Below are 21,083 nucleotides of genomic sequence, written 5' to 3'. Positions count from 1 at the left end.
GGAGGGGCCCTGGATTAAGGGGGGACAGGGTGGAGGAGGGGCCCTGGATTAAGGGGACAGGGTGGAGGAGGAGCCCTGGATTAAGGGGGGACAGGGTGGAGGAGGGGCCCTGGATTAAGGGGGGACAGGGTGGAGGAGGGGCCCTGGATTAAGGGGACAGGGTGGAGGAGGAGCCCTGGATTAAGGGGACAGGGTGGGGGAGGGACAGGGAGACCTGGTGGAGGAGGGGCCCTGGGATGGGGGGACACAGTGCAGGCAGGGGCCTAGAGTCTCCAGGGAGGACCAGGGTCCCAGGAGGCCCCTCTGCACACCCCCGGCAGAGCAGGCAGAGGCTGAGGCTGAGGCCAAGGCCGTGGTAGCCCATGGAGCGGCGAAGGCTCTCACAGAGCTGCCAGGTGCAGGCCACGGGAGGGGCCAGGCAGCACGTGGAGGCCGCAAGGCAGACTGGGCTCACCTGCTCCCTTCCCTCGTTCTTCGCCCCTGGGTGTGTGTTGTGTGTCTATAGGTGTGTTCGGTAAGTGCATCTGCATGTGGTCTGCGCTTGTGTTTGTGCATTTGTGAGCACCTGTTGGTATGGTCGTGTGTGTTTGCACATTTGTGAGTGTATGTGGTTGGGGTGTGTGCGTGGTTGTGTGTGTGGTTGTGCGTTTGTGTGTGGTTGTTTGTGCATGATCGTGTCTGTGTGCAGTTGTGAGTTTGGTCGTGTGTGTGGTTGTGCCTCTGTGTGCGTCTGTGCCCCAGGCCGTGGCCCATGCTCTGGGCAGTGCGTCCACCTCTGCCCTCCCTGAGCTGAGCTCCTGGTCCTTGCTGTGCCCTTCGCCTCTCCCTCTCAGCTTCACAACTCTGAGCTTGTGCGTGATGAGTGTGCGCTGCTTGGCACAGGGCCGTCCTTTCCCGGGGGTTTCTCCCCAGGGCCGCTGCTGGCTGCCGGCCCTGACGTCTCTGACCCTGGTCCTTCTGGGTGTGGGGGGGTGCCCCCACTTCCCTGGGGGCTTGGTCACATGAGGTGGGCCCGAGGTTGCGGTGCAGGGCTGAGCTGCTGGCCAACCCCCTGGGCCCCAGCCAGGAAGGTGGGCAGGCAGAGTCCAGGGGTGCCCGCATCCTGGGCACCCGGGCTTGTCTACCTGTGGGCTCCTCAGGGGTCCAGGAGGGTGAACACGGGGCACCTGGCTGTGGCATCCAGGATGGCTGCCCATGCCTCTGGACTCACGGCCCTAGAACATGGCGTCCCAGGCCTGGCCCCAGCCCTGGGGAGAAAGCCCTTCCCCAGGACAGGGAGGCCCAGGAAAATCAGCCCTGAAGGTCTGGGGCGGAGGGTGAGGCTGAGCAGGAGGTCAGCAGGACCCCAGCTGTGGGCGGGTGCGTGGCGCCAGGGCTGGCAGGGAGCAGCGCCTCCTCTCAGAGGACCTTTCCCCAGAGTCCCGAGAAGACGCCTTCGGGCTCTCAGGTGTGGGACCGCGTCTCCAATTTATTAAAGCAGGTCAAGTCCACAAACCCAAACTGCCCATCCTGACCTCGTTCAAGCCCAGTCCGAGGGTGCTGGGCACCTGCACCCTGCTGGGCGGCCTCCTCCAGAGCTTCCTCACCTCCCCAGGCCCCAGCTCTGCCCCGTGAAACTGCTCCGCCTCCAGCCCGCTCCCTCCTGCCTCTGTCGGAGGACCTGGGCGCTCGAGGGGCCCGCAGCAGCGGAATCCCGCAGGGCCTCTCTCTCTGGGCCTGCCTGTGTCCAGGAGGGCCCGTCCCCGCAGCAGGTGCAGAATCCCCTCTGAAGGCTGAGCCCTGCTCCTCCTGGGCGTGCCCTGCACTAGGTGCACACGTCCATCCTGTAATGGACAGGGGTTACTTGCCCATTTTGGCTGGTGGCTGATGGGCTGTGACCCGGGTGTGTGAACAGGTCTTCTGGCTACTGTGGGTGCACACCCACGAGGGCCTTCTGAACTCGTCACCTGGAGAAGCGGTCCCTTCCGTGTGCCAGGGCCCTGCACGTACTCCTCTTGTCCAGGGGTCAGACGTTCTCGCTGGGCCCCAGTGGCCTGGGATCAACAGTGAGAACATTTGCAGGGACTGTGCACTGTGACCCTGAGGTGGCCCTGTGGTGCTCCAGGTCCCCTGCCCAGGGTGGGAAAACAGCTGTGGAGGGTGCTTGGGCAGGGTCCCAAGTGCGCCTCCCACTACCGGAGACTCCTGGGGGTCTCAGGGTTGGGAGGAAAGGTCTGGGCTGAGGAAACTGGCTGAGCCGTGGTCCCCAAGGAGGACCTGGTCAGGGGATCTGTCCCAGGGTCTGTGACCCTCCACCCCAAATTTATTTGTAGGCACACACGCACTTGGAGCTGCTCTGAACGTAGGAGGGTGACAGGTGGTCAGGGGCTGGAGGACTGAGGTGTGGGAGGGGACGGGAGGAGCAGGACGAAGACCAGGTTCCCAGGAGCCAACGCCAGGCCTGCTGGTGGGGGGAGCGGGAGACCTGGGCAGACTGGGCGGGTGCCGGTCAGGCTCTGGGAGACACGGGGCTCAAGGCCAGCATCAGCCCCTCTCAGCAGCCGACCATGTGGTCCTGGCTGTGGACACGGACGCAGGCAGCTGGTGCTTTGGCCAGAACCATGGGTCTGAGGGGGACAGGACTTCCTTCAGCTGCCCAGGCCAGATCTTGGGAGGAATTCTGTTTGCCCAGTGATTCAGAGAAAACAAACCCGTGCGAAAGGGCTCAAATCAGAGTGGCCCCACCAAAAACCCCAGTCACACTGCTCCTTTTCTCCCTGGTGCTGAGGTGCTGACCCCGCCCAGCCAGGCCAGGTCTCAGCTCCCTCTGTGCAGGGCAGGGAGGCCCCGCCGCGGCCATGGCCCTCTCTGGCCCCCTCAGCGGAGCAGGGAGAAACTCAAGATGACGTCCGCTGATCAAGGAAGTTCCTGGCTTGGTGAAAATCCACTGGGGAGCCTGCCCCTTCTGTCAACACCAGCCGTAATTCCTCAAAGTGTCAGGTTGCCCCGCTGGGCTGCAAGGGGCCTCCCCAGGGCCAGGAGGGAGCCCGCTTCCTCCTCGAGAGCTCACGAAATCACTCTCCAGGTTTCACACAGGTCTCATCAAACAGGACGCCAGGTCCTCCCCGCACACTGCTGACTTGGCAGTCAGAGTGCTGGTCTTGCTGGTGGTCTGGCTGGTGGGCCCATCCCTAGACCCTTGGGCATGCGCCGTGCATCAGTGACCGGGAGTCCTACGAGCCTGTTAGTAAACCTACCGTTATTTCACATGCCGCCATGTAACCAGGAAAGGGGTGGGTGCCAGAGTGGTTCAGCGTGTCTGAGGAGTGCCAGGTGCCGGCCCTGGGAGCAGCAGGCAGGAGCGTCCTGGCCTCTGGGCACTGTCCAGGACCAGGATAGCTCAGAGCATGCTGCACTGACCTTGTCCTCTGCACAGTGGGTCCGACAGCCAAGGATTCCGAGGCATAGAGAGGGTGAAGGACTGGTCCACGTAGGCACAAGGGCCATCGCCTCCTGCCCTGGAGGGCCACATGCCAGCCCCACGGAGCCCTGTGGGCCCCACAGTGGGGAGCGTGGGAAGCTGCCCACCCCTGGCCTCACAAGACAGAGCCCCTTGCCCTTTGTTCCTGGGCAGGAGAAGGAAGGCTGAGGCCTGGCTAGTCTGGGCATTTTACAGGGCATGGCCCCCAGGTCCTACTGGCCAGAACTGGGCTGACCCCATGTCCTGCCAATGAAGGTGACAAGCTGGGACAGTCGGGGGGACCCCAACTTGGGCCTGGAGTTGTTGAAACCAGAGGCCCATCCCACTCATCTGGGCCCGTGACAGTTGGGCCGGGCCAGGGCCGAGCCGGGCCAGGGTCGGGCAGGGCCAGGGCCGGGCCGGGCCACGGGCCTTGTTTTCCTGACCTGAGCAGAGTCTTGCTGCTCTGGTGAGGATGGGGAAGCAGAGTGGGAAGGGCAGGCCAGTCATGTTCATCTCACACATCTGAGGGGTGCTGGGCTGACCACTCTGCCCATGAGGAGCACCTGGCATCCTGGGGGTCCTGGGAGTCCTGGGACAGATCTATTTTCATCCCCAAGGGAAGTAGGGCCACCGTATGGGGTCAGTGGCGCTTCCTTGTCCCCAGGCCCCCACTCCCCCACCTCTGTGGGGTGCAGGATACCCAGACTTGGCATTCCTTGCCCCAATATGGGGCCCGAAACCAACCGGATCTGGGCTGGCCTGGGGCTTAATCTCCACTGAGTCACCCGGGCACAGCCTGCCAGGACAGAGGGGCGGTTGGGTGCTGGCTTCCTGTGCCGGGGGCTGGAGGCAGGATTAGCAGCCTGACGGCAGCATGACCACGATGCTGTGGGACGTGCCCGGCCCCCGCCCTGCCCAGGCCCCAACATTTTCCCTATCTCCATGGTAACTCCAGGGGCCACTCCGTCAGGGCCACAACCCCAGCCCTTCTCGCTGGGCTCTAGGAACACTCGCTTATCTGATCCTGGAGGGAGGGCCCTGGCTCAGCCAGGCCCGAGCCCAGCGCTGAGTGGCCTTGGGGCTCAGCGGGGGTGAGGGCTTGCAGGGCTGCTGCCTGGCCAGGTGCCCCACGGACTTCATGCCCTCCAGGGTGAGTGAGATTCCACTGGCCTGGCACAGCCCCTGTCCCAGTGACCTTCCTTTTGCAAGCCATGGGAGAAGGGCCCTGATATTTAGGGACTAGTCATTGGGCCACACTCTCCTAACGCTGGCCTAAAAACTGACTCTGGCCCCCCCAAGGCTGGGCAGGTTCTGCCCCAGGGCAGGGAGAAGCCCTCAAGGAGCAGCGGGTCACCCACATGGTGGCAGGCAGAATGTGCCCAAGAGCGCTGGGGACAGAGGCCATGTGGAGCCCCTCAGGATGGGCAGGACTCCTGGTGCCCAAACCTGTAGGCCTCAGGGACAGTCTGGGGACCCCCGAGGCCCTACTCCAGGCCTGGCAATGCTCATGATGTGATTGATGGCACCTTCTCAGCCAGAGCCATCAGGCCAAGTCGGCTCGGGCCCATCAGTAGCTCTCCAGCCTAGTGGGCATCAAGCTCTTCACAGCCAGAGGCCACCGGTGAAGGCAACTGGCCCTCTGCTGCCCAGGGCCTGCGAGGGGCTTGGAGCCTGAGGCATAGCTGGGTCTTGGGCAGGTAGGGCTGGGGGCTGCCCTGAGGAGGAAGCGAGGGTAAGGATGACCCCCAGCCAGGCCTGTGGCAGTCTCGGGGGGCACTGGCCAGCTGGGCAAATGCTGTGGTTTCTCGAGGCACCAGGAGCTCATGGGTCAGGCGGCCAGACACAGAAGGTGTCAGGGAAGGTCCCCATGGGGAGACAGGTGGGGAGAACTCCCCACAGCAGGACTGGGGGACCCCTGGGAAGCCAGGCCCCACCCACAGACACACCCCTGTCTGCCTGCTGCCGGCTACTGACCAGCCAGCGCCCACTGTTTACCTGGGTGAGGGGGACCAGAGGCTTGCCCCGCCCACCCACGGGAAGCGGCTGGGGCTGGAGCCAGCCCCGGGGCTATAAAAGCCTGCTGCTGACCAGAGTCACTCCTCAGAGGCCACCTGTGGGGACATTTCCCCACTCTCCACACCATGGCTGTTGGCCGGAGGAAGCTGGCCCCACTCTGGGCCCTGGCCTGGGCCCTGGCCTGCACCCAGCACACAGGTAGGCTGGAACCTCCAGCTTCCCCAGGTGGCTCCCCAAAGCCCCGGGGAGGCCCCGGCCCCAGGTGGGCAATGGAAGCTGAGTCCTTGCCCGGGTCCTGGGCTAGCTAGGTGTGTCCATGAGGGGTTCCAGCCATGCGCCCCTGCCTGTGGCCTTGACCACCCCCCAGCAGCGCCTGGCTTGGTGGGTCGGGTGGGCTCTGGGCTGCCAAGCTTCTGAGGGGAGAAGCAGGAGCCCATTTTCAGAGTCCGCTCAGGCCTGGTCAGGGCCGGCTCTCTGCCCTTTGGACACCCCACAGGCCTGGTTCACCGGCTCCTGCCTGTCTAGGCTCCTGGGGGTGGCCTGGGGTATGTCTTGGGGTAGGTGTGATGTCCAAAGGGGAACCGTCTCACCCACCCCTCCACCCCTGAGAGTCATGGGGCTCAGGGTCCTGAGACTTCTGTGGTGTCCCGGCCTCTGCTGACGGTGCCCCGGGTGATGTCCAGGGGTGGGAGAGACAGGGCTCCTGGAAGGGCAGGTGCCTTCCCTGCCCACCTTCCCCTCCACCGGACAGCCCCAGAGTCAAAGCCTCGGCTCCTGCCTCCTGCATCTCTCCGAGAACGTGCTGGGCTCCCGGCCCCTCCTGGCCACCCCCTTTCCTTCAGTGTGGCTCTCCCTGGGCTCAGAAGTCTCCCAGGACCCTTGGAGGAGTGCTGGGCCCGCAGGGAAGGACAGGGGTGAATGGGGCTCCCAGGGGAGCTGCCCGTCGCAGCCAGCACCACCCGAGTCCCCAGCCCCACTGACCCTCCCGGTGGCCTCCTCCAGCACATTTCCAGGGCTAGGACTGCTCCCTGATGCTGGGGGCCTGACCTCACTGGCCCCTCCCAGGCCAGGCCTCCCGCAGCCCACTGTGGGGGTGTGGAGCACAGCTAGGACGTCCTGGCTGGTGGAGGAGGGGGCAGCCTCCGGGGGATGGCACGTGTGGGTCCCATTCTTTCTCTGTCCCCGAGGGCCCCCAGCCTGGCCCGAGGACCCCAGGGGCAGTGTAGGATCTGGGAGGTGGGCTCAGTGGAGTGAGTCCACGCTCTGCCCAAGCCCCTCCTGTGCGCGGCTCTGGGTGGGCCAGGCCCCTCCCCCCACCCTGGCTCGGGGGGCGTCAGGCCAGTGTCTGGGATAATCTGCACATTTGTGCAGCCATGGAGGACCCAGTCTCCCTGCAGGCCCTGCTCCAGCTGCCCTGGCCATCCTGGCCCTCCGACCCCTGGCCTCCTGTGACAAGCGGTCACTGAGTCATATCTCGAGTCCTGATTCCCAGTGGAGTCCCTTCCCAGGAGGAGCACTGCTGGCTCTGTTCCCACACCCCACACAGTGACTGAGGGGACAGGAGTGAAGGAGTGTTCCCTGGAGATGCAGGGCCAGGGTGAGGCGGCCCGGGCCAAGGGCGCCACGGGGCCAGCAGAGGGAACGCCCCCAGGGGTCTCTCTCTAGCCGCCAGCCCGACTCAGACAAAGCCCACATGGACGGAGATGTCCAGCCCCCCCACAGGGCAGAGGGAACATTCTGCGCTGGCCACCCCGCACCTCCCTCCGTCTGCAGGCCTGGTGGCACATCCCGAGGCACCTGTCTGCACGTCTCCTCAGGTTTGCCCCCTCTTCCGCAGGCCAGGCCCAGCAGGGCTCTCTGCAACCCGGCCGTGAGCACAGCGCCAACCTCTCTCCCCTTCCAGGGCACAGTGGTGAGTCTTGGCCTCTGTTCCCTACCCTCTGCCTGCAGAGCCTCTGACCCCACCTGGGTGGGCACAGGGTCCCCAGGGGCCACTTGTCTTGGGCTGGCTCTACAGCAGACAACAGCTGTGGTGTCAGAACTTGGGGCCGGAAGACATGCTGGTGTACGTGGCCTGGCCAGTCCCTGCCTGGCCTCTCTGGCCCAGCCCGTACCGGTCAGGGGTGGGTCCCTGAAGCTCAGGCTCTGAGGGACCTCAGAGGCTGCTGGCTCCATCGCCACAGGGCCAGCCGGGTGCTGGGGCTGGGGGCCGGGTCCCTCCGTCTCTCCCTGTTTGACTCTGCTGCAGCGACCCGCACACCTTTCAGGCTCTGGTGCTGGCTCTGGAGGGTGGCCAGAGGTTTCAAAGCGGGGGTTTGGGGTGTTTTAGGTTAAAGCCCCGTCTGCTGGCCTTTCCCACACCAGTCCAAACCAGGAGCAGCAGTGCCTAATCTCCTAATCTCCTTGACCCAGGCCTTTTTGCATCCCAGGAGCAAGAGACCCCACATCCAAGCAGCAGGTTCCGGGCCCTGGGGCTGTGAGGGCCAGCATCCCGGGGCTCTGCAGCGGAGAGGGATGGGAAGGCCCGGGAAGGCTGGGTGTGGGCCGGGTGCAGCGCTCGGTGGAGGTCTCAACAGCAGCCGCCAGACTGGGCTTACAGGCCCAGAGCTTGGATCCGCTGGCCCTGGCCCATCTCCTCAGGGCAGTGGCGTCCCTGGCTCCTGGAGGCTGTATGCACATCCCATGAGCTGCTGTCTCCACAGGGGACCCCCTCCTCAGGATGACTGACACCCCGCCTCTGAGGACCATCCCTGTGGTCCAAGGTGAGCGAAACCCGAGGCCGGGAAAGAGGTGTGGGTTAGCTGGGCTCCCCTCCCTCACACCTGCAGGGGCTTGTTGGAAAGGGAACCCCCAATTCCGGGTGTGAGGAAGCATTGGAAAATTGTCCCAAACTGCCATGGCTGGTTCCCAGAGTTCCCTGGGTGCAGAGGGGACCCCAGATGCCTTACCCTGGGCAGCAGCACGAGGGGGGACTCTGGGGGCAGGTGGAGGGTCATCCCTGGTGGGTGCAGTGGGCGCAGGGCAAGCTCCTCCAAAGGCCACGCTGTTGTCCCGCAGCCCTGAACCGGGCCCACAACGGGCGGGTGTGCAGCACCTGGGGCGACTTCCACTACAAGACCTTCGACGGCGACATCTTCCGCTTCCCCGGCCTGTGCAACTACGTGTTCTCCGCCCACTGTGGAGCCGCCTACGAGGACTTCAACGTGCAGCTGCGCCGTAGCCGGGCGGCCAACACCACCACACTGAGCAGGGTCATCATGAAGCTCGATGGCCTGGTCATCGAGCTGAATGAGAGCTCCATCCTGGTCAATGGCCACCCGTGAGTCTGAGCCCCGGGTGGCACCCTGTGGGGTGGTGGTGGGGGTGAGCAGGGCGTCACCTTTGAGGGAAGAGGCAGCGGTGCTGGCCAGGCTCTCTGGGCCCTGCACACAGCCACCTGCCCTCCGGGGCCCTTCCCGGTTCCTCCAGAACACCAGGGCCTCCAGGCGCTCTTTCCTGTCACTCACAAGGCTGGGGACCCTCCTGGCGGTGACCCCCTCCTCGCCCTGCCCCTGGGCGCCTCAGCCCCACCCTCTCTCCACAGGGTCCAGCTGCCCTTCAGCCAGTCTGGGGTCCTGATGGAGCGCAGCAACGGCAACCTGAAAGTCACGGCTCGGCTGGGCCTCGTCTTCATGTGGGACCAGGACGATGACAGCCTCCTGGTGAGGCTGCGGGGTGGGGAGGACAGGCCTCCTGGGAGGACAGGGTGGTCCTCTGGGTGAGGCTGGTCAGGCGGGATGGATGGGCTTCCCAGCGGGGGTGCACACCTCCTGTCCTCCAAGGGCCTGGCCTGCCCTGGTCAGCTGTCCAGAGGGTGGAGACTGCCCTGGGCCAAGGGGGCAAGAGGATGAGACCCTGCCCCACAGGAGGTGAGGGGCAGGACCAGCAGAGCCCTGGGGTCTGCTCCCACAGAGGAGCCCTGCTCAGGGCCGAGCTGCCTGCAGCTCCTGGGTGGGCCTCATGCTTGTGTGTCCCTGGGACACGTTCCCTCTGGGGATTGGTCCCTCCTGTCCTGGGACTGGCTCTGATGTCTCCTCCCATTCCAGCTAGAGTTGGACAGCAAGTTCGCCAACCAGACCTGTGGGCTCTGTGGGGACTTCAACGGCATCCCTGTGTTCAGCGAGTTCTTTTCCCACGGTGAGGCTCCTCGAGGCCACCTGTCCCCTCCTCAGCTCCCTGGAAGGCCCAGTCTCCCAGAGTCCCACAGCCCCTGCCAACATACTCTCACACCGCACACATGTGCCTGACCCGTGCACAGGCGTGTGCACATGCAGACCTGCTCACGGGCACGGTTCTAGCACACACCCTACACACACGTGCGCAGACACACGTGCCCACTCAGTCCTGGCGTCTGCCTGCCTCAGGGGTGCGTGTGGGAAGCTGAGAGCCAGTCAGGACCCTGTCCTCCGTGCTGCTGCTCTGGACAGGGGCCCAGGACCCGCAGCCTCCCTGGAAATTCGCACCTGCTTCCTCAATGCTCGCGTCGTGGCCACGAGAAGTGGCGTTCCAACTGTGGCTGCACAGCCAGCCTCCCTGACCGTCCCCCAGCTGCCAGGCCCACCCCCAGAAGGGTGTCCAGTCAGGGGCATGGAGCCTGCCCAAGCCTCCAGCTGCCCCTGGCCAGCGAGGCCCTGCACAGGGCTGGCCAGGGAAGCGCAGGCTCACTTTCAGCCCCTGGCGCATCCCAGCCCAGCGGCAGGAACAGTCTCCAGGCTCCTGCTGCTTCCTTGAGTCATTTCAAGACCCCCCGAGTGTCCCAGGGTGGGCAGGAGGGGGAAGCCCACCTGGGGGCTCTGGCCCCTGGGACTTCATTGCCTGGGTGCTGGGCTGCAGGGTCTGGGGCCTGCAGGAAGAGCCAGCTCCCTGTTTCCTACAGATGTCAGGCTGACCCCCATCGAGTTTGGGAACCTGCAGAAGATGGACGGGCCCACGGAACAGTGCCGGGACCCCGACCCTGCACCCCAGAACTGCTCCACCGGCTCCGTAAGCCTCAGAGTGCAGGGCAGAAGTGGGGGGAGGGGCTGTGGGTGGTCCTGCGATCTCGCAGGGCGTCCCCGAGCCTGGACTCCTGCCTGGCCCCAGGGCATCTGCGAGGAGCTCCTGCGAGGCCAGCTGTTCTCGGGCTGTGCGGCCCTGGTGGACGTCAGCAGCTACGTGGAGGCCTGTCGGCAGGACCTGTGTCTCTGTGAGCAGGCCGACCTGCCCAGCTGCATCTGCCACACGCTGGCCGAGTACTCACGGCAGTGCGCCCACGCAGGGGGCCTGCCCCAGGACTGGAGGGGCCCCGACCTCTGCTGTGAGTGCCCAGCCCTGCCCTACCCCCAGTGCCCATTCCCACCACGCTGTCCTGAGGGAAAGGAGCTGGGTGTGACGACCTGTCCGGTGGCCCTGCAGACCAGACGTGCCCCCTGAACATGCAGCACCAGGAGTGTGGCTCCCCCTGCACCGACACCTGCTCCAACCCCCAGCGCTCCCAGCTCTGCGAGGACCACTGTGTGGCCGGCTGCTTCTGCCCTGAGGGTCAGTTGGGGGCCCACCCTTGCCAACCCAGGCACAGGACCCCCCAAACACAGATGCCTTCTGGGTGCCAGATGGCTATGGCTGGAACATAGAAAAAAGACCCTTCAGACCCTGCTGGGGGTGCCCCTGGGCCTCAGGTTGGCTGGGCCCTGGGGGTACCTGTGTCACAGCTGACCTGCTTCCTGCAGGGACGGTGTTTGATGACATCGGCCAGACTGGCTGTGTCCCCATGTCTCAGTGTTCCTGCCTGTACAATGGGACCTCCTATGCCCCAGGGGCCAACTACTCTACAGACTGCACCCAGTGGTAGGTCCCTCCCTGTCCCCAGCCTGCCGAGGGCCAGTTCCTCTGGGAGCTCAGGGCTAGGCCTAGGTTGCAGGTCTGCTGTGGCCTCGCAGCCTGCCGGAAGCCCCGTCTGGAGGGGTGCGGCAGGCCTGGTGCCCTGGGCAGCACACACTGTGCTCCTTCTCCTCTGCTCCTAGCACCTGCTCCGGAGGCCGCTGGAGCTGCCAGGAGGTGCCGTGCCAGGGCACCTGCTCTGTGCTGGGCGGCTCCCACCTGTCCACGTTTGACGAGAAGCAGTACACAGTGCATGGGGACTGCAGCTACGTGCTGACCAAGGTACAGCCCTGGGCACCTGGGACGGCCAGCCTCCCTGGCCCCCCCCCAGCCCGGGCTTCACCAGGGGAGACCATGAGGGAGTGCCTGGGTCACTTGGATGCTGGTTGGAGTGTAGTGGCCCCTGTCCAGTGCCCTGACCCCTCTGACCTTGCATTTGGGTTTTCAGTGGCTTTATTTTTAGAGCAGTTTGGGGGTCATTTGTTGGTCGGGCAGAAAGTGCATTGAACCCCAGCTGCCCACCTCCCCGCCCAGCTCGCCCTCTTATCATCTTGGGTCAACGTGGTGTTGGCCACCACTGAAGAGCAAAACCCACGTGCCCTGGTCCCTGTGTCGTGGCCTCCGGCAGGCTCTCTGGAAAGGTGCATCTGTGGGGTGGACGAGGCCTGGCGTCCTGCAACCACCATGGCAGTGTGGTGGGCAGCCGCTGCCCCGGATGTCTGCTCCCTGTCCCTCTGCTGGCCCCTGGGACCCCTGGTCTGCCTCCCGCAGGGCCTCCCCAGCCCCCCCAGCCCCCCAGGGCCTCCCCCAGGACCTGTTTGGAGGCAGTGCTTTCCCTCAGACGGTGAACAGTTTCCTCCCTGGGTGCCTGGCTGTGCCCTCGGGGCCTTCTAGCAAGGGGCAGTGTGGGCTGGAGGACAGGGGCGAGGCCGAAGAGGTGAGCGCCACGTTGCTCCCCACAGCCCTGCAACGACGATGCCTTCACGGTGCTGGCCGAGCTGCGCAGGTGCGGTCTGACCGAGAGCGAGACCTGCCTGAAGGGCGTGGAGCTGCGCCTGGGCGGGGGCCCGACGGTGAGTGTCGCCCACGGGCAGGACGGGGCGCGACCCCCACTGCCAGGCTTCTCCGCCAAGCCCTGGATCTGGCCACAGCAAGTGGACCCTCTGCCCCGGCCAGCCGTGTCCCTGCTCGTAGGTCCTCTGAGGGACCGTCCCTAAGTGGAGCAGCTCAGTGCCAGCCCCACCCGGCCCCAGGAAGGAGGGACACACCCCTGGCCAGCAAGGTCTCTGCTGGACTGACACTGTCTGGTTTTTACGTGGCTAAAAGCACGTGTGACCCTCGGAAAGGTCAGACTCAGAGCGAGTCAGGGGCAGAGCTCAGGGTCGCCGTCCTGTGGGCTCTAGGCACACTCCGCAGCCTCTGCAGGGACCAGGGGGCGGTGGTGGAGGCCGCCCAGGCCCCCGCTGACTCGCTGGCTGTCCGCAGGCTGTGGTGGTGAAGGCCAGCGGGGAGGTGTTTGTGAACCAGATCTACACGCAGCTGCCGGTGTCCACAGGTGAGGGCACTGGCCCACTCCCGCCCTGGGGCTGCCTGTGGGTCCTGCCCGGCACCTCCCAGTGAAACCCCTGTGCTGTGTCCGCAGCCAACGTCACCCTCTTCAGACCCTCGACCTTCTTCATCATCGCGCAGACCAACCTGGGCGTGCAGCTGGCCATCCAGCTGGTGCCCACCATGCAGGTGTTTGTGCGGCTGGCCCCTGAGCTCCGGGGTCTGACCTGTGGTAAGAGGTGGCACCCCGGGGTCCTCGCGCCCACCCCGTCCCTGAGCCTGCACAGGGCCTCGACATGACCTTCCTCCCCAGGTCTCTGCGGGAATTTCAACAGCATCCAGGCCGATGACTTCCGGACCAACAGCGGGGTGGTGGAGGGCACAGGTGCCGCCTTCGCCAACACCTGGAAGACCCAGGCTGCCTGCCCCAATGTGAAGGGCAGCTTTGAGGACCCCTGCTCACTCAGCGTGGAGAACGGTACGTGGCCATCGCTGGCTCCCTGAGGACCACTCAGGGGCTGGTGCACCTGTTTGGGTGTCTCCTGACTCTGTCCTGGGGTACAGCTGTCCCCGCCTCAGGCTAGTGGTGAGCTGGCCATCCTGTGTACTGTCACCCGAGAGGTGAGTCTGGGAAGAAGGAAACGGGGGCAGAGCGGAGCCCAGTGTGTCTGCCGGCCGGTCGTCAGGCCCGGAGGAGCCTCGGGCCGACCAGGCTGCTCACCTGCTGTGGCTGCAGCCTGCAGCTCTGGGGCCGGCTGCAGGGTGGAGGGGAGTACGTCCGTCTTCCTGTGCTGCTGACTGTCCAGCCCCTGCCCCGGGCAGGCATTCAGCCAGCAGGTCCTGGCTCACTTGCTCTCCCTGTGTGGCCCACCCCTACCCAGAGAAGGGGTGGAGAGGTCTTGTCACGTCCGTCCCTGGTAGTGGCTACCCACGTCCCTAGAAGGTGGTGGCACTGGGAGGCTGGGCTGGGGACCCAGGAAAGGAGAGAAGCAGTAGCCATGGCGCCTCCAGGCCTCACGGGCCCTTCTGTGTTCGAGTGCCTGCTCTATCTGCTGCGGGCAGGAGCAGCCCCGGGTGGGCTGCCCAGGAGTGACCATGGACAGCCTGCCTTTCGCCCACAGAGAAGTACGCCCAGCACTGGTGCTCACAGCTGACCAGCCCTGACGGCCCCTTCGCCCAATGCCACGCCACCGTGAGCCCCAGCACCTACTATTCGGTAATGCCCACCCACCACTCCTGCAGTCAAGGTCCTGCTGCTGGGCTATGGGGACGCCCCCAGGGAGTCAGGGGACACTGAGAAGGGGCGCTGGGCAGTGAGCCTTCTCGGGACCGTAACAGCCCAGCAGGCCCCAGGGTGGGTTCGAGGACCAAGCCGGTCCCTGGGCTCCCCCTGACCCATGCACTGGGCCTGCCTGGGACTCCAGCCCTGTACTGGACGCAGGAGCTGACCCAAGCAGGGAATCAGTCGTGGCAGGGGCTGGACCCCTGGGCCACAGAGATAAAGGGCCAAGGTCTTGCTGGAGCCCCAGCCCCATGGGGTGGCCAGCCCTGCATGGGGCTCTGCGCAGCTGCACGTGGGGTGTGAGGGAGGACCCAGGGAAGCGTCCCAGGAGGCCAAGATGGGGGCCCAGACAGGGGCTGGCAGGGTGGGGGACATTGGCCACATGTGTGCTGAGTCCCTGACCCTGATGGCTCTGGCCCCCAGAACTGCATGTTCGACACGTGCAACTGCGAGAAGAGCGAGGACTGCATGTGCGCGGCCCTGTCCTCCTACGTGCAGGCCTGTGCCGCCAAGGGCGTGCTGCTGCGTGGCTGGAGGGCCGGCGTCTGCAGTGAGTGCCAGCTGGGGTACCCCCGCAGAGGATGGGGTCCCCTCAACAGCTGTCTAGGCCTCATGGGTGGGAGTGGGGCTTGCGGGCCTTGGTGAGGGACAGTGATTGCTTACTGGATTCTTGGCCAAGAGCTTTGTGTGTCCCCACCCAACCTCATGAGGACGTTCACTGTTCCAGTCAGAGGAGGTGGGGGGTTGGGCCAGGTGGCCAGCCATTGACCTGTCCCTCACCCTTACCCACACAGCCAAGTACATGAGCAATTGCCCCAAGTCTCAGATCTACCAGTATGTGGTGGACACCTGCCCGCCCACCTGCCGTGCCCTGAGTGAGGCCGACACCACCTGCAGTGTCAGCTTTGTGCCTGTGGATGGCTGCACCTGCCCGGAGAACACCTTCCTGAATGACGCAGGCATATGTGTGCCCGCCCAGAAGTGCCCCTGCTACTTGCATGGCACCATGGTGGCCAATGGGGAGACCGTGCAGGAAAACAGCATGGTGTGGTAAGGAGGGCCATGGATTGGGAGGGCCTGAGCTCCCTGTACCCCTCGCCCCTCCAAGCCACCCTCACAACTCATTACTGCCCCCAGCCCAGGCAGGCAGGGTCTGGCTGCAGGTCTGTCCATGCCAGATATTTCTGTGCCCCATCCCATCCCCGAAGGGATCTGAGACACAAAGGGACCAGGCTGGGGGAGGACACCTGCCAGGCCCTCTACCAAGAGGTCTGGAGGTTGTGTGAGGGTCTTGGGGACCAGAGAGTGGTGGCAGTGTGTGCCTTGTGGGCCTCCTGCCAGGCAGTTCTCACTGGGGCCAGCAGGGTGTGCCCTGACCCCACTCTTTCCCTGCCTTGAAGGCAGTTTCTTCACAAGCCATGTCAGTCAGTTTCCATCACCGTGACATGAAACCTGAGGCCAACCTATGACGAGGGTTACTCTAGCCACAGTTTTGGAGGTTGCAGGCTGGCTCTGCTGCTGTGTGAGGCAGGATGTTGTGGCAAACTTGCACTCTGCATGGCGGGGAGCCAGAGAGTGAGAGAGGGGCCAGGGTCCCACATCCCCTCAACATCCCCTTTACCTGCCCCAGTGACCTCGCTCCTCCACTCCTCCCCATAGCTCCAAAGACTGGCTGCAAAGCCTTTGGCACGCAGGCCTTTCAGTGACATTCTGGGTCCAAACAGTAGGACAAGCTGAGGGCATGTCCTTCTCCCTATGTCCAGCTGCCTTCCTGAACATGCACCTGCCTTTTCCGGGTGGGGACCTCCACAGAGGCCCCAGGAGCAGCTTTCCCGCCTCTTCAGGAGGTGGGGCGGCCTGGAGAGGGCCGGCCCTTGGGGGGGCAGGAAGCCTGGGGTGGAGTCTGTGGGAGACGCTGGGTCCAGAGCAGGCTGGCCTGTCTCTTGCAGCTCATGTGCAGATGGGAAGCTGAGCTGCCTGGGAGCCCTGACGCAGAAGGCCGCATTTGGTAAAGCACCCGCCCTGCCCAGCGCCCTGGGGCCATCAGTCCCGGCCTAGACCCGGCCTCAGGCCCAGCAGAGTTGCTCAAGGTGGAGAAAGGCCAGGAGTCTGTCCCACAGTGTGGAGGTTGCCCTTGAGGTTGGGGTCCTGGGCTACACCACCTGGGCAGCATTCACAGTGACCTGGGCAGCATTCACAGCAGCAGGATGGAGTCAGCCGACTTGGGGTCCAGGGCGACTCTATCCCTGGGCCCCTCCCACGTGCTTGATCTCCCCAGGGTGTGTGGCGCCCATGATGTATCTGGACTGCGGCAATGTCTCAGCGGGCACCCCAGGGGTCGAGTGCCTCAGGAGCTGCCACTCCTTGGACATGGACTGTGTGAGTCTTTCCGGGCACAGCCATGCACAGCCCATGGCCCCAGCTGACATCCTAAGCTAGGGGGATGCAGCCTGTGATGATCCTGGGTCCTGATGCCTCTGGGGGACCAATGGCTGTGAGCTTTGTGGACCCAGGTACTCCACACCTGTGTGGCTTCTGTTTGGACACTCCTAGGATGGACAGTGTCCACTTGGTGTCCTAAAACCCTGAACTGGGGCAAACAGGCCTCTCTTAGTCCCTGACCCAGACTCCCTGTGCCCCATAGTTTAGCACACACTGTGTCTCAGGCTGCGTGTGTCCCCCGGGGCTGGTGGCAGATGGGAGTGGGGGCTGCGTTGCCAAGGAGGACTGCCCCTGTGTCCACAATGAGGCATCCTACAAGCCGGGGGCCACCATCCGGGTCGACTGCAACACCTGGTAGGTCTTGATCCCCTTAGGGTCAGCGGGCTTGGAGGTGTACATGGGGACAGTGACTGGAAATGGCCTGGGTGTGGCAGAGCCTTGGCAGGTGGCCATGCTTATAGGACCCCATTCTGTGGAGAAGGGGCCTGGGTCTTTGACCCATGGTGACAGGATGCATGCCCACAGCAAGGTTGCCCTTGCCACAAGTTTGCCCCTGAGCCTGGAGGGGGCAGAATGCAGGCACAGGAATGGCCAGCAGCCTCAGAGGGCAAGCTCTGTGAGCAACCCCCCACCCCACCGTNGGTGAAGCACGGTGGCCCCGGGGACGAGGGCCCAGCTGGGCTGCTCTGGCTGGAGACCCTGCCCTGGCGCCTCCCCTGGTCTGGCCCGCCCTGGTCTGTTTAGAAGGCCCCAGGTGCAGGCCGCTCTGACCACCCTCCTTGCCCCCCCAGCGCTGTTCTGCGACTACTACAACCCCCAGGGGGAGTGTGAGTGGCACTTCCAGCCCTGCGGGGCGCCCTGCATGCGCACCTGCCGGAACCCCAGTGGGCGCTGCCTCCACGATCTGCGGGGCCTCGAAGGTGGGCAGGGGACGGGCCTGGGGGGGGTGGGAGAGGCCTGAGGCTCTGCTCCCAAGGCCTGGGCAGCTCGCGGGGCTGCGCTCTCCTGACCCCACGAGGAGCCCGTGGCCTCAGCCTCTAGTGCACGGTGGTGTTGTGGATAAGGCTGAGGGCTGGGGACAGTGCTGAGGCCCTCCTGGGGTGGGGTGGCCAGCTGGCCTACGTGGCTGGGACTCAGTCCTCTCTGTCCCACAGGCTGCTACCCCAAATGCCCCCCGTCGGCTCCCATCTTTGATGAGGACAAGATGCAGTGTGTGGACAAGTGCTCAACCCCAACACCCCCCCCACCCTGCCGCATCCACGGGAAGTCCTACCGGCCCGGGGCCACCGTGCCCTCGGACAAGAACTGCTACTCTTGGTGAGTCCCTTGGCAGGAGGCCACAGAGCCTAGAGCACGTGGGGGATTCAGGCCCATAACCAGCAACCCCCGGGACTCGTGCCTGCAGGACCCAGAGGGTGCCCTGGGCTGGTCACTGGGGGAGGGGCCTCAGCTCTCAGGGGTGGTGTCTGCCATGATGGGCCGGTGGCTCTGGGTCCGGGTTCTGGACGACAGCAGGCATTTCTCAGGGGCTATCCCCCGGATTCCCCAGGCTCAGAGGTGAAGCTGAGTGTTGGTACTTGTTGGTCGGGGGATTCTTGGGATACAAACAGGCGGGGTGGTGGGGGAGCTGAGGCCAGATGATCTGCCAGGGACCCAGGGGTGGGCAGCCAACGCCATGGTTGGGTAGAGCACCAGCAGCTCCTTGGCCCCCCACCCGGCTTCCACTTGTGTGGACTGGGGAGTCCTCAAGAGAGTAGGACCTCGGGAAGCTAAGTTTGAAGTCCCAGGCCCGGGCAGGGACTCCACCCCCGGCAGTGGGCATGGCCGAGGGCAGGCTGTGCTGGCGCCCGTGCCCCAGCCCTCCTTCCCTCTCTCCAGCATCTGCACCGAGAACGGCGTGCACTGCGCCTATGACAGTGGTGGTAAGCAGCCGTGGCCTCCTGGGTCTGGGGTCTGGTGGGGAGGGTCTCTGCCTCGCCTCAGCCATCTCACGGATGGCTGCTGTGCTCCCACAGCCTGCGTCTGCACCTACGACGGGCGGCACTTCCACCCGGGGGACGTCATCTACAACACGACAGACGGCATGGGCAGCTGCATCTCCGCCCACTGCAGGGCCAACGGCACCGTGGAGAGGAGGGTCTTCACCTGCAGCCCCACCACCCCCAGGCCCCCGACCACCTTCTCCTTCTCCACGTCCCCACACAGTAAGGACAACGGGTGATGGCAAAGGGCCCTGGGTGTCCTGGGGGGTGTCGCTCTCCCAGCGGACTGGCGTGGCTTCTCTTGCTGGAGGCCAGGTTCACGCCTAGCTCTGGGCAGCGGTGGCAGCCCCTGGGTATCAGGCACGGCAGTGGCTCACTATCTCCTCCTTCCCTGCCATGGGAAGGGGCTAGCTCCAGGGTTTCACTCTGGCTGACCTGGAATCCACAGCTCCTTGGGGAGCTCAGGCCCCGGCTCGAAGCTTCCAGCACAAGGCAGCCAGATGCATGTGGCTTCTGCTCAGGGCAGGCCCAGGGGGCGGATGCCCTGTACTGAGGTCAATTCACTTGTTTATTGAAGTACTGTGATGCCCACCTGCCCACTGTTGGGCAGGTTCTGAGCAGACAGGTTCACTTGTGTGTCCCTGGTCATTCAAATTTCAACATTTGCCCATTTGCTGTGGGGAAGCCCACCAGGCAGCCAACAGGACAGCAAGGTCATCAGAGCCAGGACCCAGTGAAGCCAGCCTACGTGTGCCCCTTGCTCAGCCTGCAACCTGCTTTTCCCACAGCATTCAGCTCGAGGCAGACCACAGGTGTGGGCTCCAGCCCCACCCAGAGCACGGTGCACTCCGTCCCTGTGAGCACAGCCTCATCCACAGCCACGGGCACGCCCCTCAGGACGACGCCTGCCACATCCCCTGTTTCGCCCTCTGCCCACTGTGGGGAGAAGTGCCTGTGGTCCCCCTGGCTGGATGTGAGTCGTCCCGGGCAGGGCGTGGACAGCGGTGACTTCGACACGCTGCAGAACCTCCGTGCCCACGGGTTCCGGGTTTGCCAAGTGCCGAGGGCAGTGGAGTGTCGAGCTGAGGACGCGCCCGAGGTGCCGCTCCAGGCCCTGGGTCAGCACCTGGAGTGCAGCCCGACGGCTGGGCTGACCTGCCACAACAGGGACCAGGCATCAGGCCTGTGCCGCAACTACCAGATCAGGGTCCTGTGCTGCAGCCCCTTGCCCTGCCCCTCCTCCAGCCCTCCAGCCACGCACAGGACAACCAACACAGGGGCCAGCACCTCGGAGGGACCATCCACAGCCTCTCCTGTCACCACGAGTGGCCCGGGCACAGTCCCCACGACCAGTGCCACGGTGTCCTCCACACCTGTCAGAACATCTTTCTTGAAGTCTAACCCAACTCCAAGGCCAAAAACAACTTCAGGAACATCCTCTGCCTCTGCATCACCCCCGGGGACTTCCCAGGTCACGGATGTGCCGACCACCTCTGGAATCAGCCCGGTGAGCTGCTTACAGGAGTCCTGCACTTGGACACAGTGGATGGATGGCAGCTACCCCGGGCCCGGAAGAGACAGTGGAGATTTTGACACTTTTCACAACCTGAGATCTGAAGGGTATAAGTTCTGTGAAAGGCCCACAAGTGTGGAGTGTAGGGCTCAGTTCTTCCCCAACACGCCCCTGGCAGAGCTGGGACAGCAGGTGACCTGCAACTCTGAGGAAGGGCTGATCTGCTGGAACAGGGACCAGCTGCCGCCAATCTGCTACAACTATGAGATCCGGATCCAATGCTGTGAGCTGGTGGACTACTGCAGGAACGAGACCATAGGGACCCCAAAATCCATCGCCACACACCCCAAGTCCCTGGAGACCAGCGCCACCACGGAGACCACTGTGACCACGGGAAGTGAGGCCACCTCCACAGGGCACACTATCCACCCAACACCAGTGCACACAAGTAGAGGGACATCAGTGGGCACAAAGGTCACCCAACCCCAGACCACCGACTGCCAGCCACAGTGCACCTGGACCAAGTGGTTCGACGTGGACTTCCCAGACCCCGGGCCGCATGGCGGAGACACAGAAACCTACAGCAACATCCTGAGCAAGGGAGAGAGGATCTGTCTCCAACCTGAGGACATCACCCGGCTGGAGTGCCGAGCCGAGAACCACCCCGAGGTCAGCATTGAGGCCCTGGGCCAGGTGGTGCAGTGTGAGCCCCACATGGGCCTGGTGTGCCGCAACCAGGAGCAGCAGGGGCCCTTGGGGATGTGCCTCAACTACGAGGTGCGTGTCCTGTGCTGCCACACCCCCAACGGCTGCCAGACCACAGTACCTGTCACACATTCCAGCACCTCAAGGGAGACCCTGACCAGCCAAGTTCAGAAGACAGACTCTGCAGTCACAGTCAGCCCAAGCTCCACGAGGGAGACCAGCTCCACCTCTGTGCACACAGTCAGCCCAAGCTCC

General features: G+C 64.6%; 1 protein-coding gene across 1 annotated transcript in view; it reads left to right on the top strand.

Moving 5' to 3' along the window:
• The first annotated feature begins 8,177 nt into the window (after positions 1 to 8,177).
• Muc5b (mucin 5B, oligomeric mucus/gel-forming) overlaps positions 8,178 to 21,083 on the top strand; it is a 74,453-nt gene continuing 61,547 nt past the window's right edge. The window contains exons 1-24 of the mRNA XM_048807623.1: positions 8,178 to 8,220; positions 8,516 to 8,777; positions 9,042 to 9,159; positions 9,544 to 9,634; positions 10,374 to 10,480; positions 10,580 to 10,793; positions 10,892 to 11,017; positions 11,206 to 11,323; positions 11,500 to 11,638; positions 12,319 to 12,429; positions 12,842 to 12,911; positions 12,999 to 13,136; positions 13,218 to 13,382; positions 14,026 to 14,120; positions 14,610 to 14,736; positions 14,981 to 15,236; positions 16,136 to 16,194; positions 16,465 to 16,565; positions 16,831 to 16,982; positions 17,376 to 17,548; positions 17,783 to 17,945; positions 18,507 to 18,550; positions 18,644 to 18,845; positions 19,436 to 21,078. Of these exons, the coding sequence (XP_048663580.1) occupies positions 8,178 to 8,220; positions 8,516 to 8,777; positions 9,042 to 9,159; positions 9,544 to 9,634; positions 10,374 to 10,480; positions 10,580 to 10,793; positions 10,892 to 11,017; positions 11,206 to 11,323; positions 11,500 to 11,638; positions 12,319 to 12,429; positions 12,842 to 12,911; positions 12,999 to 13,136; positions 13,218 to 13,382; positions 14,026 to 14,120; positions 14,610 to 14,736; positions 14,981 to 15,236; positions 16,136 to 16,194; positions 16,465 to 16,565; positions 16,831 to 16,982; positions 17,376 to 17,548; positions 17,783 to 17,945; positions 18,507 to 18,550; positions 18,644 to 18,845; positions 19,436 to 21,078 (4,717 nt within the window). The remainder of the gene's footprint in view (positions 8,221 to 8,515; positions 8,778 to 9,041; positions 9,160 to 9,543; positions 9,635 to 10,373; positions 10,481 to 10,579; positions 10,794 to 10,891; positions 11,018 to 11,205; positions 11,324 to 11,499; positions 11,639 to 12,318; positions 12,430 to 12,841; positions 12,912 to 12,998; positions 13,137 to 13,217; positions 13,383 to 14,025; positions 14,121 to 14,609; positions 14,737 to 14,980; positions 15,237 to 16,135; positions 16,195 to 16,464; positions 16,566 to 16,830; positions 16,983 to 17,375; positions 17,549 to 17,782; positions 17,946 to 18,506; positions 18,551 to 18,643; positions 18,846 to 19,435; positions 21,079 to 21,083) is intronic.

Source organism: Marmota marmota, unplaced genomic scaffold (assembly GCF_001458135.2).
Source record: "Marmota marmota marmota unplaced genomic scaffold, marMar, whole genome shotgun sequence".
In the NCBI taxonomy this organism is placed as follows: Eukaryota; Metazoa; Chordata; class Mammalia; order Rodentia; family Sciuridae; genus Marmota; species Marmota marmota.
This window is presented reverse-complemented; position numbering and strand designations above follow the sequence as displayed.